General features: G+C 36.8%; 3 protein-coding genes and 1 long non-coding RNA gene across 6 annotated transcripts; 2 read left to right on the forward strand and 2 right to left on the reverse strand.

Moving 5' to 3' along the window:
• Positions 1 to 200: 200 nt before the first annotated feature.
• On the reverse strand, positions 201 to 3,204 carry LOC130720679 (uncharacterized). Its single transcript, XM_057571361.1, has 2 exons — positions 2,275 to 3,204; positions 201 to 1,298 (listed from the first exon to the last, which is right to left on the reverse strand). The coding sequence occupies exons 1-2, from the start codon at positions 3,202 to 3,204 to the stop codon at positions 201 to 203; spliced, it is 2,028 nt and encodes a 675-aa protein (XP_057427344.1).
• Positions 3,205 to 5,890: 2,686 nt separating this feature from the next.
• On the forward strand, positions 5,891 to 8,004 carry LOC130729600 (uncharacterized). The gene is made up of 5 exons (XM_057581406.1): positions 5,891 to 6,246; positions 6,378 to 6,475; positions 6,616 to 6,936; positions 7,394 to 7,442; positions 7,575 to 8,004. The coding sequence occupies exons 1-5, from the start codon at positions 6,014 to 6,016 to the stop codon at positions 7,654 to 7,656; spliced, it is 783 nt and encodes a 260-aa protein (XP_057437389.1). The 5' UTR covers positions 5,891 to 6,013; the 3' UTR covers positions 7,657 to 8,004.
• A 1,544-nt stretch (positions 8,005 to 9,548) lies between these two features.
• LOC130729601 (B3 domain-containing transcription factor VRN1-like) lies at positions 9,549 to 12,746 on the forward strand. 2 transcript variants are annotated; one of them, XM_057581408.1, is made up of 6 exons: positions 9,549 to 10,133; positions 10,291 to 10,561; positions 10,685 to 10,765; positions 11,449 to 11,564; positions 12,096 to 12,384; positions 12,611 to 12,746. In XM_057581408.1, exons 1-6 carry the CDS (start codon positions 10,029 to 10,031, stop codon positions 12,658 to 12,660), a joined length of 912 nt encoding a protein of 303 aa, XP_057437391.1. In that variant the 5' UTR covers positions 9,549 to 10,028; the 3' UTR covers positions 12,661 to 12,746. The 2 variants fall into 2 exon arrangements, with proteins under 2 accessions (XP_057437391.1, XP_057437390.1); XM_057581407.1 differs by having other exon boundaries at positions 9,551 to 10,133; positions 10,291 to 10,765.
• Positions 12,747 to 12,782: 36 nt separating this feature from the next.
• On the reverse strand, positions 12,783 to 14,219 carry LOC130729602 (uncharacterized). 2 transcript variants are annotated; one of them, XR_009016056.1, is made up of 3 exons: positions 13,858 to 14,219; positions 13,385 to 13,516; positions 12,783 to 13,240 (listed from the first exon to the last, which is right to left on the reverse strand). It is a non-coding gene; the product is annotated as an uncharacterized LOC130729602 (long non-coding RNA). The 2 variants fall into 2 exon arrangements; XR_009016055.1 differs by having other exon boundaries at positions 13,863 to 14,208.
• Positions 14,220 to 16,744: the final 2,525 nt, after the last annotated feature.

Here is a 16,744-nt window from a genome sequence, read left to right on the forward strand (position 1 = left end):
CGGAATGAGGGTTGTTTGCATTACATAGGTAGGCAAGCTAAACAGGCAGGATTGTGTCAAGGTGGCTCTACCTGCAAAGGACAAAGATTTAGCCTTCCAGCTGGTAAGTTTCTTCAATCTAGGTATAAACCTAGGTTGTCAGTTTTTTCAATTCCCATATGAGTAGAGATTTGGGCTTTCATTCCCTCCGGAGTGTTTTTTTAGAATAAAACACGAGACTTAGGCAAACTTAATCTCTGACCAGATGAATTGCAGAATTTTGTTAGAGTCTGTTGGAGAAGCTTAGCTTGGTCCATAGAGGCTTCCGCTAGAAGGATTACATCGTCAGCAAACATTAGGTGGGATAGTTTGGGTCCAGATCTTCCCACTACATAAGGCTTCCAAGTATCATTGCCACAAGCATCTTGGATTAAGTGGCCAAGTCTTTCCATACAAAGGACAAATAAGTAAGGAGAGATCGGGTCGCCTTGACGAATTCCTCTGGATGGTTTGAAAGAATCAAGGTATTCTCCTCTCCAAGCAATAGCAATAGAAGAAGTAGAGATGCATTGTTCAATCAGATTTATAAAAGTATCATCAAACCCAAAGAATCTGAGGGTATTAGCTATAAAAGGCCATTGAATGCGGTCATATGCCTTTTCTAGATCCAATTTAATGGCCATAAATCCCTTCTTCCCCTTAAGAGATTTAAAAGAATGAATGACTTCTTGGAGGATAAGGACATTGTCCACAGTGCTTCTGCCCTTAATGAAACTGGATTGGTTAGGAGCAATAAGCTTGGGGAGTATCTCACTGAGATGAGAGGCTAGGAGCTTGGTCACCAATTTATAGCTGGTATTGCAGAGAGCTATGGGCCTGAATTGATTCGCTCTTTCTGGAACTTTCACTTTTGGAATGAGAGCAATCACAGTTGCATTCACCTCTTCAATAAGCTTTGGTTGCAGAAAAATTCTATTCACAAAAAGGCTAATGGACTCCTTCAAAGTATCCCAGTTATGCTTGAAAAAGAGGGCATGGTAGCCATCTGGACCCGGAGACTTCAGGTTTCCAATGCTAAAAAGGGCTTGTTTAATCTCCTCAAGACTAGGGGTGGAGATCATTCTCTCTTGATCAGATCTAGTCACTTTGGGAAAATTTCCAGCAGAATGGAAATCAAAAGGGTCCATTGTATCAGATTCATAGAGGCTTGAGAAGAAGTCTCTCAAGATAGTTTGAATTCCACAGTTGTCATAAATCCAAGTGCCATGATTGTCAAGAAGAGCTTCCACCCTGTTGAACTGTTGTCTGCATATAGTACTCTGGTGGAAGAAAGAGGTGTTCCTATCTCCCAACTTCAGCCAATTAGCTTTAGACTGCTGAGCCTAGGGGTGTCAAAGCGGGCAACCCGCCCCGCACCGCCCCGCCCCGCACTCAACCTGCATAAAAGGGGGGTGGGGCGGGCTATCCCGCATGAGGCGCGGGTTGGAAAAGTCTAGCCCGCCCCGCATAATGGCGGGTTTGCGGGCTCGCGGGCTAGCTCGCGTAAAAGAGAAAATCAATTTTTTACCTATAAAATGGTGGGTTTTGCCTTCAAATAACTGATTTTAGTCTATAAAATGATGATATTGGCCTAATATTAAGAGTCAAATTCCACTTCCTAATGATAATTAATATGAATGAATTATAAACACAAAAACTTGTCGCACAGTACGTCAATCTGTCACAATTAATTCCATCAATTCATCAAAGAAAAATCAATAATTGTTTTAACTTGGTTATTTTATTTTACCACAACTCCATGCTAATGTCTTCATGTCATAGCAGTACTCAGATCAAAACCAATTATCATTGTGAATATATGTGGTACTGGTTAAAATGTCATAGAAGTAATCAGATCAAATAATTAAGCCTCATATTTTAAGGAAAAACATTTTAACTATATATGTGGTACTGGTACTTAGCTTTAGGAAAATATATGTTCATCCGGATCAAAAATTTGCTTTTTGCTTTGAGGAGTTCTATTGTGACAAAACACAACACATAACACATACCAAAGTGAGAAGCGCTGACATATAGATCTTGAGAAAATTGAGAGAAAAAAATGGCAGTAGCAGCCCACATAATTATGTGGAGGAAAAAATAGAAAAATGCGGGTTGACCCGCCCCGCTGCGGGTTGGCCCGCTATGTTTGCGGGGCGGGGTGGGGTGGGGCGGGTTGCATGGTTTGCGGGCTCATTTTTCATGGCCCGCCCGCCCCTTTTTTGTGGGCTTGCGGGTTGAGCCCGCGGGCCGCACCCGCTTTGACACCCCTAGCTGAGCCCAATAAACTTCTTCTCTTCTAAGGATGACATCATAATCATTCCAGAGGACATTTTTGAGCTTGAGAAGGTGAGGATTGGGGGCTGTAGAAAGAGCTTTTTGGATACCTTGGAGTCTGGCCAAAATCCTTTTTTTATCAAAGAAAATGTTTCCAAAGACAGTTTGATTCCAAGTCTTCAGCTGCTCTGTGCATCTCTCAATATTATTAAGCCAAGAGTCTGAGGGTCTCCAATTCTGGGTGATTTGGTCTTTGAACTCAGAGTGGCTAATCCAGCTAGCAATAAATTTGAAGGGCTTGGGGCCCCTCCCCAAGGGTCGCATTCTAATCCACTGAGCACGTTGATCAGAGAAGGGAAGAGGGAGGTTTGTCACAGAGACATTGGGAAAAGTAGTTCTCCAAACAGAATTAACCACAGATCTGTCTAGTCTTTCTCTGAGATTCCCCCTTTGCCAAGTGAAAAGAGTACCATGGGCATCAACACTTTCAAGACCACAAACATTAAGACAATCCAGAAATCTGTTTGCAGCGGCTTGATTAATGGGAGCACCACCCATTTTCTCGGATTCAAAGAGGATAGAGTTAAAATCTACGGTGACACACCAAGGACCCTGAATTTGGTCTTTAAAGACTATAAGATCCTCCCACAAAGATTGTCTAAATCTTTCCTGAGGATTGGCATAAGTGATAGAGAGAAACCAGCCCCCATTCTCATTTGGATTGATGTGGAGATGAATACATTGATGTTGAATTGAGATTACATGGACAGAAATGGATGCTTTATTCCAACAACACCAAATACCCCCAGAGAAACCCTTGGCCTCAGATTTTACATGCTCATCAAAGCCAAGTTTAGAGATGACTTTCTCAGCTTGATTTCCACTTATTCTAGGCTCTAAAATTGCCATGAAATTTAGGTGATAGATCCTCTAACAGTCATTAAGAAAACTAGCAAAATTCCTTTTACCAGCACCCCTGCAATTCCAGATTAGACTATTCATAATTAAACAATGTCTAAATAGAACTGTCCTTAAAGGACTACCTGTCAAAAAGAGGTGTTCATCACATCATCAGCCATGTAGGCTTCTTCCATAGACTCTTCAAAAAGATGTTGGATAGTACGAGGATCCGTTATACCCTTCTTTTGGAGTAGGCCTTTGATTTCTTGGAGTTCTTCCTCCGAAGGGGCATGATTCTGATTTGGAGGGTAAGAGTCATTTGTGGCAATTGGTCTCTCAAGAGACCCCTCAGATTGAGGAAGCAGAGTTTTTCCATATTTACTTTCACCTCCAACCTTTGATCCCAAGGTAGGTTTCTCCTGGTTGGGCTTACCTATTTGACCAGGAATAGGGGGAAGGTTTTCTTTGTTCTGTCCAGCAGGCTTGGAGTTAGCACCAGCATCTTCTGGTTTAGTATGTTTTCCTTTACTTACTCTTCCGGTAGTCTTGTTACTCTTCTTCACATTCCCTTTGGTCTGGTTATTGTTTCTGTCAGTGGTCAAACCAGAGTTGTGGTGGGTCTGATCAAGAGGAGTCTGCACATTAGCTTCAGAGTAAGCGGTTAGCACATTAAATCTAGATCCAGATTCCTGGAGTTGCTGTCCCTGTGCCTTGGGTTTGGCTGGTTGTCTTTTTGTCATCTTCTTGGCCATCATCCAAGGCCCAAACCCTCCAGTGTTGTTTCCATTTGCTTCTGTATTGTGGTTCTGATTTGAAACTCGTTCAGTATTCCCAGTTTGGTGTGTCCCTTTTGCAACATTCTCCATTGTGGATGGACCAGACGCAGTTCCTTGGGGCATTGGAGAGTCCTCCGAAACCTTGGTATTCTCCACTCTTAGGTTATCAGGACAACCATCACTCTTATGGCCATATCTTCCACAGGTGAAGCAAATGGCATGGAGGCCTTCATATTCCAGATTATACTCCTCGCCCAGAATTGTGTAGGTAGGCGTGAGCTTTTGGCTAAGGTCTAGTTCAACACAGATTCTGGCAAATTTTCCTCTAGAATGCATTGAGGTATGCATATCAACTTTAAGCATGGTACCTAGCAGTGATCCTAGTCTCCAAAGGAATTTTTGATTGAACAATTCCTGGGGTAACAGTGGGAGGCGGATCCAGACAGCCACCTTCCTTACCTGGTTATCATCAGGTCGGAACATTGGTCTCCATCTTTGCACTAGCAAGTAATGGTCAGCAATCATCCAAGGTCCCTCAAACAAAGCAAAAAGATAATCTTTTTCAGAGGCAAACCTGGCTAGGTAAAATTCGTCTGTGAGGTCAATCACCTTTACCTCACCATCACGGGCCCAGAGCCTGTTGAGTCTTTGGTGCATCCATTTGAAACCAATCTTCTTCCCCAAGAGCTTCACTACCAGTGTGTATTTCCATGGTTTGCACCATTCTTCATATTCTTCCAGAGAGATGGGAACAACTGGGTTGGGATTGTAGGGGCGTTTCACCTCACAAGCCGGTTCCGGGTCCAAATCCCCAAATTTCAGTTCTTCACAAACTAGGTCAATGATTTCCTGGGGTGAGAAGTCAGAATTGTGATTTTCCCCTGCAATTACTTTGTCTTTATAGGAGATGCTGGGAGTGAAGCCCGAAGTGCAGTTCGATTGAACTCTTACTTGAGGTTCTTCAGCTTCGAAATTTTGCTCCATAGCCACATCAGAATCTGGGGCTTCTTCAGCAGTTTTGATCTTCTTGTTAGCTCTGGTTTTCCGTTGTTCGTCATCAGGTGTTGAGTCGTGGGGAGCTCCGCCTCTCGCCGCTGGTTCGCTTGACATGGTTGTCGAGGAAAAAGTATATATATTTAAGGACTTGTTCACTTAGTATACTTATAACTTTATCATTGTTATCATCAAAGCTAACTCAAGGGATTTCCAGGTATCTATGCTTCGACATAACATTGAGACCTTCAGAGTATGATAATTGCTATGAAATTTGTGTTAACTTCCTTTAGTTTTATATTGATTGTATTACGGTTAAAAAGTCATTGACAATTTTGGCCTTTGGTAAATTGCCGACTGTATTACCTTGTGGGAAATTACTGATAGATTTTTCTGAAATCACATATGAATTTAGCTGTCAAAAAAGTATGATTACCGATGGTTCTTAAGCGACGACTTATAGTTTTTGGTAACTCCGCGTTTTCTTATAGTTCGGAACTGTGGATATTCTTCCGATTCATATTTTCCCTTACTAGTAATCAACCGTTATTACTCGACGATTCTATAGCTTCTAGGTCTACCGTCATTGATTTATCATCATTGTCATTGAATCTCTATTTAATACATACACGTAAAAAGAGAGATTAACACAAAATTTCAACATGAGAAAATATAACAAAATTTTCACATGAAAAAGTCATAATCTCATTTTGAGTAGTCAATGCGCTTGTAAGTTTGATCTTCTAACTCCTTTCTTCGGAAACGGACATACATTATTATTATTATTATTATTATTATTATTATTATTATTATTATTATTATTTTTAGCAAGAAGAAAGCATTATTATTTTTTTTTACATCAGAAAATATTATTATTATTACTTTATCAAAATATAAGAAGAAAAAAAACCTATAATGTTAACCTAATTCCTAATTTTTGGCTTCTCAGCAGTTCACTCCTTCACCATCCCCAAGCTTCTTACACCTCACTGCTCTTCCCTGTTCATTGGATTTCTCCATTCTTCTGCAACAGCATCGCAGGTTCGAAAATGGCCACCACCGAAGAGCCACCGAAGAAGGAAGGAAGCAACCTCCTCGGCTCGCCGACCTTCACAGAGCTCGAAAATGGGCGCTTCAAGTGCGTAGAGACAGGCCACGAGGTTCTCTCCAAGGACATACCCTCCTACTCCAACAGCAAGAAGTGCCGTTTGGGTCTCATCGATTTCGCTTTGTCCAATCACAAACCCCCTCTCAATATGTTCAACCAAGACCCTCTTTACCGGTAAAAATACTGCTACCTTTGATTTCACATTTCCTGTGATTAGAAGTGATAATGGAAGATTTTTTTGCTGACAAAAGTTGATTTGCTTCATGGGTATGTGATGGTTTAGCTATTTGTTGCTGTTTTTTCAGTTCAAAGTTGATTTGTAAGCTAACTGGAGATAATGTCAATAAGTCAGAGGAACATATCTGGAAGCATATGAGTGGGAAAAGGTTTCTCAATAAATTAGGTTTGTAATTTTGATTTATTGTGTTCTATTGGCCTACTTTGGATTGGAATAAAGTTGTTGATTAAGTCATGTAGTGAGTGTGTATGGATTTTTGCGGAGTTTCGTGACCTGATGCGTTTTAGCTGCTGTGATATAAACAGAGCAGCAGGAAGAGGGGAAGCTGTCGTGTCATGATGGAATGGAAGGTGAGGAGGAGAGCTTAGAGGAGCCACTGAGTGCAAATGGTGGTCAGAAGGATAAAAGGAAGAACAAGAAGAAGACGAAAAAGGGGAAGAATAAGGACAAGGGAGTTGAAGAGATTATTTCTGAAGTTCGAAAGTCTTCTAATGAGGAGAGTGATGCAGAAGAGGATGATTTCTGGATGCCTCCTGTTGGAGAGCGCTGGGACTATGATGATGGACGAGACCGCTGGGGTTCGGATTTGGAGTCAGAGGAGGAAACTGAAGAGGGAGATGTAATTGGTATGTATATTCTCGTTTTTTGCTCAGCTCACATGAGATTTAGTGTTGAAAATTTAAAATAGCTAAACCTGATACTGATATTGAGGAATACTTTGAATATTGAAACAAGCGCATAAAGAAGAAAGGAAGAAAGTAGGAATCCAGAATCATGACTTATATTCATTTTCTTATTAGAAACTGTGATAGGTAGATGCAAGTGCTTAGCTTTTTAGCTGTTGGATATTTTTATTATGACAAAGATATAAGGATTATCATGAAACTCTGAGTTATTAAGTTTTTGTGCCAATGGAAAGTTCAGTCTGGTCAAGTGTGTTCATTACATGTGGATTTTATTAGATCTAATACGTGTTCCGTATTGCAATTAGGAGTGGAAGTATTGATCTCTTTGACTCTTTTATGGTTCCTTATTTGTCTTGTATTAGAAAAATTAACCAGGTAGGTGTCACTTTACTTGTAGATGGTGCTGCTGATGAGGATTGCAAGGAGTCAGAAGAGTTGTCCTCGAGGTATTTTCTATCAATATGAAATACATGGAATGAAATAGCTTCTAATTATTTAGGCCAAATCTATAGAAGAATGTCTGATTTTCCATATTATCTAAGATATATGTTGAGTTTCTTTTTCCCTATATCTCACAGGACAAAAAGAATGTCTATAGAAGTTGGGCCAAGCAGCTTTGCCTCAAGAAAAAAGAAAAGTAAGAAGAATCACCAAACTTGATATAAGTTGATAAGTCCAGTTCAGTTGATCAGAAATGTGTGCAGGACAGAAGTTTTGAAGTTCCTCAATTAAGTTATTTCAGGTCAGGTTATGCGGATTATGATACAAAGTGGATCTCAGTACAAATACATTTTCCAGATAGATTGTTTGTTGTATCGATAAGCTGTTTTCTCAGCAGATTTATGTGAGAGAAGCATGAAATAGTTAACTTTTAAGTCATCAACAATTCAACATGCAGTCCAATCCAAGGTCATTTTTTGTTTTATTGTAGTCTGTAGTTTATGATTCCTGGCTCAACCCCAATCTTCACTAATTTATGAAGTTAATGAGTTTTAATATTTTTGTGAACGGTTAAGCAGTTTTTTAGTGATTTTACCTCTATTTCTGCAATAATAATCCTTTTCAAGTACTATGGAATTATTTGACAATATCACATTGGGAAATTTATATTGCTTCGGCCAACAACGCCTACGTACAATGCCTAAACATAGGTAGTATTTTCACTAACAGTATTATTTGGGCTACAATCTATCTAGGCTTATTGCAGCATCAATTAAAGCTCTTAAAGTACCATTGAAGTATTCTTTGAGACAGTCTCTTCAGGCTAAGTTACAGGAGCATAGGAATAAGAGTGTGAAAGAAAGTTCCTCACGACTTTAAAGTTGGTTGTTTAGGCTTCTAAGTAAAGAAACTAAGTATTCTCTTAGAAGTTTACAACTAAGTTCAGAATGCATATGAATTGTATTAGTGTTGGATACATGAGTGTTTCAAGCTTCCAAAAAACTTGATTTTGCAAATCGTTTATTTTTCTTTTGTTTTTGTCCTTTTCTATTCAAGGAAACACCCTCTGTTTCCCTCTGTTTATGATGTTCTTGTAAAAGAACTTCCGTATGTGACCGTGACAACTAAGTTTAGTTTTCAGTTGAAAATCACATTCAGTGCATTGGAATTTAAGAACTTGCATTGCAAGACACTAAATGTGAAAACAACCCAAGACATTCGTTTGCTGGTTCTGTCAGGTCATGTGTTTCTCTATTCGTAGATGGTATTGAGACTGTTAATTATTTAGAGGATTGTTCGCTCAATATGGGAGGTTAGTGAAAGTGTTAGTGCAGCAAAAGAAAAAGATAGGAAGACGCTTTCGTTTCTACTTTCAGTATTTTGTGTGTTACACATATGAATATAGATGCCACGACAATGAAGCTTTTAGATGGTATTAGGGTGGGTGGCGAGTCATTACCGGTGGCGTTGGCTTGACCCCCTCGTAAATGGGTATGAGGTTGGGCATGAGTAAATACCCGCAAAAAATAGTGGGTTTGGGTGAGTATGGGTATTATAGAACCCAACCTGCCTCATACTGGCATACACACGTTACAGTTTACACACATAATTGGTAGTATATTAATAAACTTGAAATATAACTTTCTAAGATTAATAAATTTGAAATATAACTTTCTAACTTCTTTTAGAAAATTAGTAAGTGAACTCTTAGCATTAAATTAAATATATGATTGTTAATTTATCCTCACTTATATTTAAAACAAGTAAGTAACCTATAATTTTAGGAGTTTATTAACAAATCTAAAATTATAAATTTAAAGTTTAACTTGCTTGCTTATTTTTTTTCAAAAAATTATACTTATTCAAATGATTTTACTTGTTAAATATTTAGATGGTCTTTTGTATTTTTATTTAATGTATTTTTATTTTATAATAGCCCCAGTAATATTTTGGTTTTCTATTGAAAAAATTATAAAAACTAAATTTTGCTTAACTAACTTGCGGGTAACGAACATGGGTATGAGCATATAGGTACCCAGAGGGTACAAAAACGGGTACTCAGATTAATACCCACCCAAGTATGAAGACGTGTACGAGCATTGCCATCCCTACATAACTTCCGAATTTCCAAATTAAAGATAGCCATCCTAGAACATTTATTCCAAAGTCAATTATGCAGTCAAAATATTTATATTTGTTTGATTCCCTAGAAGTTTTTAAACTAAAAGTCTTTCTAGACTAGTTTGTCCACCACTATGAAGAGTTTCTAGACTAGTTGGCTCAACATATGATTTTATAGGAATTTGAACTTGTATCTTCATTCTTATGAATATCTAGCTTGTTCACTAGTAGATTAACATCTATTCTATTGTTCACCACTTATTTTATGAATTGTGTTAGTTCCAAGAAGTCTTCAGTTTAGGTGGAAAAATGAATTAAACCAGGAGACATATTATTGCAGAGTCCGGTGATAACTAGACTAGTTTTAAATGAAGAATTCACAACTCAATCTCAATTCTCAATCACCATAAAATTAAAGGTTTTGAGTTTAGGAAAGTCATCACTTCGAACTAAAGCTCTTGCCATTGTTCATGATTCAACCCATGGCTGGAAAATTTCCTCACCAGCCTCAGCTGAAGAAGCCAACTCACTTTTTCAAGATCATAAGTAGTCACAGCCTTCATGAAGGAAAGCTAGTAAGTAAACATTCTCTCTTTGACACTTCCATAAACAAAAACAAAAAAAGAAGAGTAATTTCAAACTCAGATATATTTAACAATATAAAATTGATAGATGTTGCTTAAACTATAAGTATTTTTCTGAGCTTGATCATGCATATTACTGTGGTAGCAGATGATCCCAAGAGCGTTTGTGGAGAAATATGAAGAAGGCTTACCAAAAACTATGTTTCTTAAGCCTCCAAATGGTAAAGATTGGAAATTAAATTTGGTGAAACTTGATGGTAACATGTGGTTTCAAAAGGGTTGGAAAGAATTTGCAGAGCATCATTCTCTAGCTCATGGACATCTTCTGGTTTTCAAATACCAGAGAACTTCCCATTTTCAAGTACAAATCTTTGACATGAGTGCCTTAGAGATAAACTACAATTTCAAAAGAGTAGAAGGTAAAAGGGCCTCTAATAGTGAAGGAAATAAACCTCCAAATGATGAAAGTTCAGAAGATTACAGAGCAGGTCAAAAGAGAAAAGCTAACTTGGCATTTGATTTTTTTCAACCATGTAAATTAGAAACTGGGAGAGATGATAAAGTTCGAAATGACTTGAAATTTCAAAAGGTGGCTTTGGATCACACGAACAAAAAGTGCAAAGGTATGAAATTTAATCTGCTTTCCAACATCTCATTATGCTTCACAAGTTAATATTTGGGTTCTTTGCTTTCTATTTTCATTTTCAATTTTAATTACAAATCTTTTACATAATTTTCACTTTGTTTATTATTTTCAAATTTTAGCTTTAAAGTAAAGAAAAAAGTTGGTTCACACTGTTAATACACTTGTCAGAAAGGAAAATAACATCTTTATACTTCTCCACCTCCCCCTAATGGAAAAAGATAAGAAAAGAAGAGAGAAGATTGACAGATATGATAAGTGACGTGATAAGAAAAAATGTGAGAGATAGGAAGAAAAAACAGGTGAAAATGAGATGGAATAAACATATAATTTTTTATCAAAAAAAACATGATTATAATAGAAACATATTTTAGATATGATCGGTTATATGATAAGAAAAAAAATAGAGAAATGTGAAGAGAAAGTGGGTGGAAAGATGATGAAAAAGGAATTAAGGTATAATCAACATCTAAAAAAGTGGTGAAAGTAATAAAATGTATTTTCATCATTTCCTAGACAGAAAACAAAATGAAAACGGGAAATGATGAAAATTTTTGTGGAATACATCTAAAGTGACTCTCTTGCAGTAGGTTTCAAATTGTAAAAGCCTGAAACTGAAAGATTATCATGTTTATGCGTGGCTTACAAAGTCTTAATTTTCAGGAAAACAAATTCTTACTGCTAAGCAAGCTACAGCTCTCGACAGAGCAAATTCTTTCAAAACTTGTAAACCATTCTTCATGGCTTTCATGCACCCGTCATATTTCTATTGTAATCTGGTAAGCTGCAAAGAAATACTTGGCTTGTAAAACCCCAGTTGACAAATACAATATTTAGTGTATAGTTGTTAGTTTTATAGGTTGCAGTTTTCAATAAATGCTTTTTTTCCCACTTATTCTTGAGCCAATATGTTTAGGATACTCGGTGACAGATTAACATCTCTCATGAAAATATCGAGTGAAACTTTGTGTCTATTTCTCTATTATTAATTATTCATAGAATCTCACCTATTTAATATTTATGAAGAGAGAAATAAACATAAAATTTCAACATAATAGTGTCATGTGGGTCAAGGAATTCTCAAATTCACAGAGTCAAAGATTCTGATCGAATCGTTTGATCATGACAAACTACTCAAATTTTAAGCATATTCCTGTTTTCTAATCTTGATGAAATATACGAGTTGATTGATCTTTGATCGAACAGTTCAAATTCTTAGACTGCATGTGAATGTAGGCTTTCCATAACTGACAGGGAACCCAAATCCATTCAATCCCTCATTAACATTTTTCTTTTCCATTCCTTGGCAGAGTATACCAGCCAAGTTTGGAAAGAAACACTTAGATTTGGGCCAGAACGTGGGTGATATCCAACTTAGGGTGTTAAATGGGAGATTTTGGCCTGCAAGGTACATAATCAGGGAAAACGGTGAAAGAAAAAGATTTGATCTCTCATATTCAGGATGGAAGGCATTTTCTAAGGACAATAAGTTGAAAGTAGGTGATGTTTGTGTCTTTGAGCTCATTCATGGGACTAAACTTACCTTTCTGGTTCACATCTTTCGAGAGTCAGAAAATTCAAATTGTCCAACATCTCAAGGTAGGATTGATGATATTTAACTTTCTTTTCATATAATTCCTCATGTGCCATATCTCATTTTCTATCTCTCCAGTGGAATTCTAACATGTCAATTAGAAAGTATATAAGTATGACAGATATAAACTTACATGAGTGGTTATTATTTGACAGTAGAATTTCATTGGAGATACAAAATGAGACACTACTTTGAGGTCATGAAATAACTATGTTCTTCTATCTTGTGCAGAATACTCAAATAAAGCATCTATTGTATTCAAGGACAGGGAAAGGAAATGAAAATCATCACTACCACCAAATAGTTTCAATTCTATTGTATGAAGCATAACTTCGGATCCAGTGAGTGTTTCTGGAATACTGCTAACAATTGAAAATACTATATAAGAGTAACCAAGAAACAGTTTTACTATTCAAATTGATATTTGGTACTTGTGTAGATTAACTGATGACATTTTCTTTTGAATAAATTATTAACTTTCCTTATCATTCTGCTACCAATATGATATTCTAATACTCTCTAAATAAAACCTCATTCATAAATCAAATAAACTTCTAAAGTCAGTTATTCTAAACATTCTATATTTATATTAAATAGTAAATGGAAAGCCCTCATACTCAACATTTTCTGCCCTGCTAAGTGCTAACAGCAAATCATCATTGCTGGACTTTATGCAAAAACACTTCAATCATTGGCCTCGTACTATCAACTACCCTTTCAAGCTTCATCTGAGATACTGATGCGCTTTCTTTTCTTGGATAACTTAGTAGCATTCTGAAATTCATTACTTTCACTAAATTGAGCAGCGGTTCGAGCCCGCAGTTCATCCAAACTCTCACCTTCTTTCGCTCTCTCTATCACCTGAAAATAATAAGCACCATTAGTTCTCATGTACTTGCAATTGTAACAGACCTTCTCGATGGCATCCTTAGAAGGGGGATAAGGGGACATTGTAGAGGATACAATAAATCAAATTCTTGAAATGCATATTTTAGTTTCACTTACCAGAAGCTTACCATTCAGGTGGGTTCCTGAAAGTGTTACAAGAGCATTTTGAGCCTCCTGCTTAGTACTATACTCTACAAAACTAAAGCCTCTATGACCTCCATACTTCATGGGCAACCTTAAGCTTTTAATCTGCACAGTTTTGAGCCATCGAAAACGAGTGAAAATAAGGCTCTGCATATTTGCATAAGAGAACTATATCTGCATATTTTGGCTGAAATGAAACCCCTCCCTCCACAACAACAAATGAAGAAAAGAAAAAAAAGCATAATGATTGGCATATGGCCTTAAATTGGACACATATATTTATATTTAGACTTACTACACATAAAAATAAATTTAAATGATGGTGTAATGAAGAGGAGGAGTTGCAAACTATCCAGACCGCTTTGGTAGGATATCAGTCAAATTGATTTTGATGTAAGGTCAGATGTTTTTTTAGGGTAAGATCATTGAAGAGGTGCAGGCTAAACCTTACTGTGATATGTTCCAGGTGCAATTCTGAAAATGAGAAATATTCATTGAAAATATTTTGTATGCTCCAATGATCAACCGGCTCACATCTTAACCAAATCTATTCCAGGATCAAGGGTAGCACACATACGTAGCACGAGCTTAATGCATGACATATGTGCACCAACCTGTGAGGAAGTGTTGTGTGTTGAACTTATAATGTCCAATATGATGATGTGTGATCTAATTTTATTTGATTGTGTATATCTGTATTTTAGGAAGGTTTACTGTATTAAAGGATATCAAGGTCCTATCTCTGAGGCTTAGGATGATCATTTCCTTCTTTACCATTGTACCTTGTATCTATAAATATGTATACCTGAAACCATGGTCCTTGAGGCATGAATCAATAAACTATTCAGTTTCTCTAATTACAATTGCATGGATTATGTGTTCTAGTTGTTACTTGAGGAAGCTTCTAGCAGAAGTCAACACAGGCTGTGAGTTGTGACTAAGTCCCAGCAGATTAACAGATTATAGGCTAGCTCTAACTAATGGAGGCAACAAATATCAATTGGTAACAGTAAGCATAATAAGTATAACAGTAACATAACTGAAATGTTACACATAACAGAAAAGCTAATCTACAGTTAAAATCTCCAACATGCATCTTCCTTCCTAAGTCTATGTTTGGATTGATGGAACATAACGGAACGGAGCGGAATGGAATATAATGGAATGGAATGGAGCGGAACGGAATGGAATAAAAATCTCCTTCCATTGTTTGGGTATTTTAAGATGGAACGGAACAAAGTTACTACTCCATTGTTTGGATAATGAACGGAGCGGAATAAGTTACAAATTTTTTAGTACCATATTACCCTTACTTTCTTTCTTGGAGCATTAGCTAGTCTTGTTTTCAAATTCTGACATGTCTAAAAAATGTAACGGGATATCTAAATGGAGAAAACATTAATAAAAAATACCAGAAACCCAAATCTAACGCAAAACGCTAATTTTTTTTTACGAGATGCTTAAAAATTACAAATGGATTGCATATACCTACAAAAGCCTGTGTGTTTGAAATAATATTTAACAAAACACATTGAATAATGCAGCAAGGAATTGAACGCAGTAAGGAATTCAACAATGACACAAAGTTAAAAGCAATTATTAGGAACAAACAAGCCAGCAACGCAGCAGATAGAGAAATGTTCATTATAAAAAACCAAGACCCATGTAGTGATGTAGAAATCTGCAACGAAAGAAGCAACAGGTTCTAAATGAGCGTGAAAGAAACTGGGTAGTAATAAGGGGGTGGTTAAGGGACATATTTGTATTTTTATAATTTTGTTAGATGTCAATAATTTTGCTCCATCTCATTCCTCCCAAATTGAGGGGGAACAAAAATGGGGAAAAGTAATGGAACATGATGGAGCACATTCCACCGGGCTCCATTCCTTTCCATCAGTTTTTAATTAATCCAAACAGTAGACCTCTTCCTCCATCCCTCTCTTCCGCTCCATTCCCTCCTCCTCCATCAATCCAAAGGAAGCCTTAAACAAAACAAACCACCTAAAACCCCCTTTCAAGGTAGATTTTCTTAGATTATGAAGTAAGCCTTAATTTGGTATAGTTCTCTTTCTGATAGTCTAAAATGTAACTGAAAAAAATTGGATTTCACATTTAAATATCTGAACAAATTATGTAGAAAACCAGACTAATTATTCTGGAGCACCATTGATATACTTGCACTATATCATTTCACCAGCAGCATGGAACTCAAATATTCAAAATAAACAGTTTTTATAACTTTGTAGGAGGCGGTTATTGCAAACACACGGGCACATTAAAAGTCACCAGCCAACAGGAATAGTCTGCTTTCAAATTTCAATTCATTCAGCTCAATACCAAACTATAATTCCAATACATTTCAAATGGATGTGGACCATCACTTTCAAAGTGGTTCATATCATCCTATATCTACCCTATTAAATTACAAAATAATAGATTCACCAAAAAAATCAGAAAATAATATTTCTGCAAATACTAATAATACTACAATCACGTTTGCGGTGTTCATGTTCAAATTTGTTTCTCTCTTTCGTTTTCTAATACAATTTAACAAGCAATCACGCGTCAGTTCAGCCCCATTATTGAGATCTCATTAATCAATTTGTCGCTGTCGTAATGCGTTTTCATTATTTTCTTTGAACATACATCATCCTTTTGTCCTTTTCCCATTTATTAATCCCCTCGTGTTTTAGACGTAAATATGGGACCTGTTTAATACTGTATGTTGTATCGTATAAAATTGGCAGTATAAGCTTATAGAATATATTATGAACTTATTCATTGTTTACTGCTAACATTGTATTGTAGAAATTTATTCATTAATCATCTCTTAGATGTTAAAATGATAAATTATTTAATCCACCATATACATGATGAATGAAACATGATAAGAGTGTAATGTATAAGCCACAACCACAATCTTCCACCATCGCCACCACCAGGGACGGAACCAGGAAAATAAGGTCTAGGGGGCGAAAAAATAAATGACAGACTAAATAAATGACGGACTTTCTTCCCTCTACAAAAGCCATCAACTATAAATGTATTTGCATGTCCCGGTTCATTCTTGCCAAATAAATAACATGGTAGACAATATATAGCATCATTCTTAGGTGAGTACTCCAACCAATATGAATGTGCATCGAACCAAGAAGCTTGAAATCGTCGACGATTATTACCTTCTCCTGAAAAAGGAAATTCTATATTCCTTGGTTGATATGGACCAACATTAAGATAAGCACGACGTATTTCATTTCTTTGATTAAAAGGGAACTCCCACATCATTGGACGCAATCCAGGATCATGCTCTATATCAACAACATTCATTTCTTC

The sequence above is a fragment of the Lotus japonicus genome, chromosome 1 (assembly GCF_012489685.1).
Source record: "Lotus japonicus ecotype B-129 chromosome 1, LjGifu_v1.2".
NCBI classification, from domain to species: domain Eukaryota; kingdom Viridiplantae; phylum Streptophyta; class Magnoliopsida; order Fabales; family Fabaceae; genus Lotus; species Lotus japonicus.

What these genes read in the sequence shown, in the direction of transcription:
- LOC130729600 (XM_057581406.1), top strand. Translation starts at nt 6,014, where the DNA reads ATGGCCACCACCGAAGAGCCACCGAAGAAGGAAGGAAGCAACCTCCTC. An exon ending in AACCAAGACCCTCTTTACCG is followed by an intron (nt 6,247 to 6,377) that starts GTAAAAATACTG and finishes CTGTTTTTTCAG; the next exon opens with TTCAAAGTTGATTTGTAAGC. An exon ending in TCAGAAGAGTTGTCCTCGAG is followed by an intron (nt 7,443 to 7,574) that starts GTATTTTCTATC and finishes TATATCTCACAG; the next exon opens with GACAAAAAGAATGTCTATAG.
- LOC130729601 (XM_057581407.1), top strand. Translation starts at nt 10,029, where the DNA reads ATGATTCAACCCATGGCTGGAAAATTTCCTCACCAGCCTCAGCTGAAG. An exon ending in CACGAACAAAAAGTGCAAAG is followed by an intron (nt 10,766 to 11,448) that starts GTATGAAATTTA and finishes CTTAATTTTCAG; the next exon opens with GAAAACAAATTCTTACTGCT. An exon ending in AAATTGTCCAACATCTCAAG is followed by an intron (nt 12,385 to 12,610) that starts GTAGGATTGATG and finishes TATCTTGTGCAG; the next exon opens with AATACTCAAATAAAGCATCT.
- LOC130720679 (XM_057571361.1), bottom strand. Translation starts at nt 3,204, where the DNA reads ATGGCAATTTTAGAGCCTAGAATAAGTGGAAATCAAGCTGAGAAAGTC. An exon ending in AGCTAGGGGTGTCAAAGCGG is followed by an intron (nt 1,299 to 2,274) that starts GTGCGGCCCGCG and finishes TTCTTCCACCAG; the next exon opens with AGTACTATATGCAGACAACA.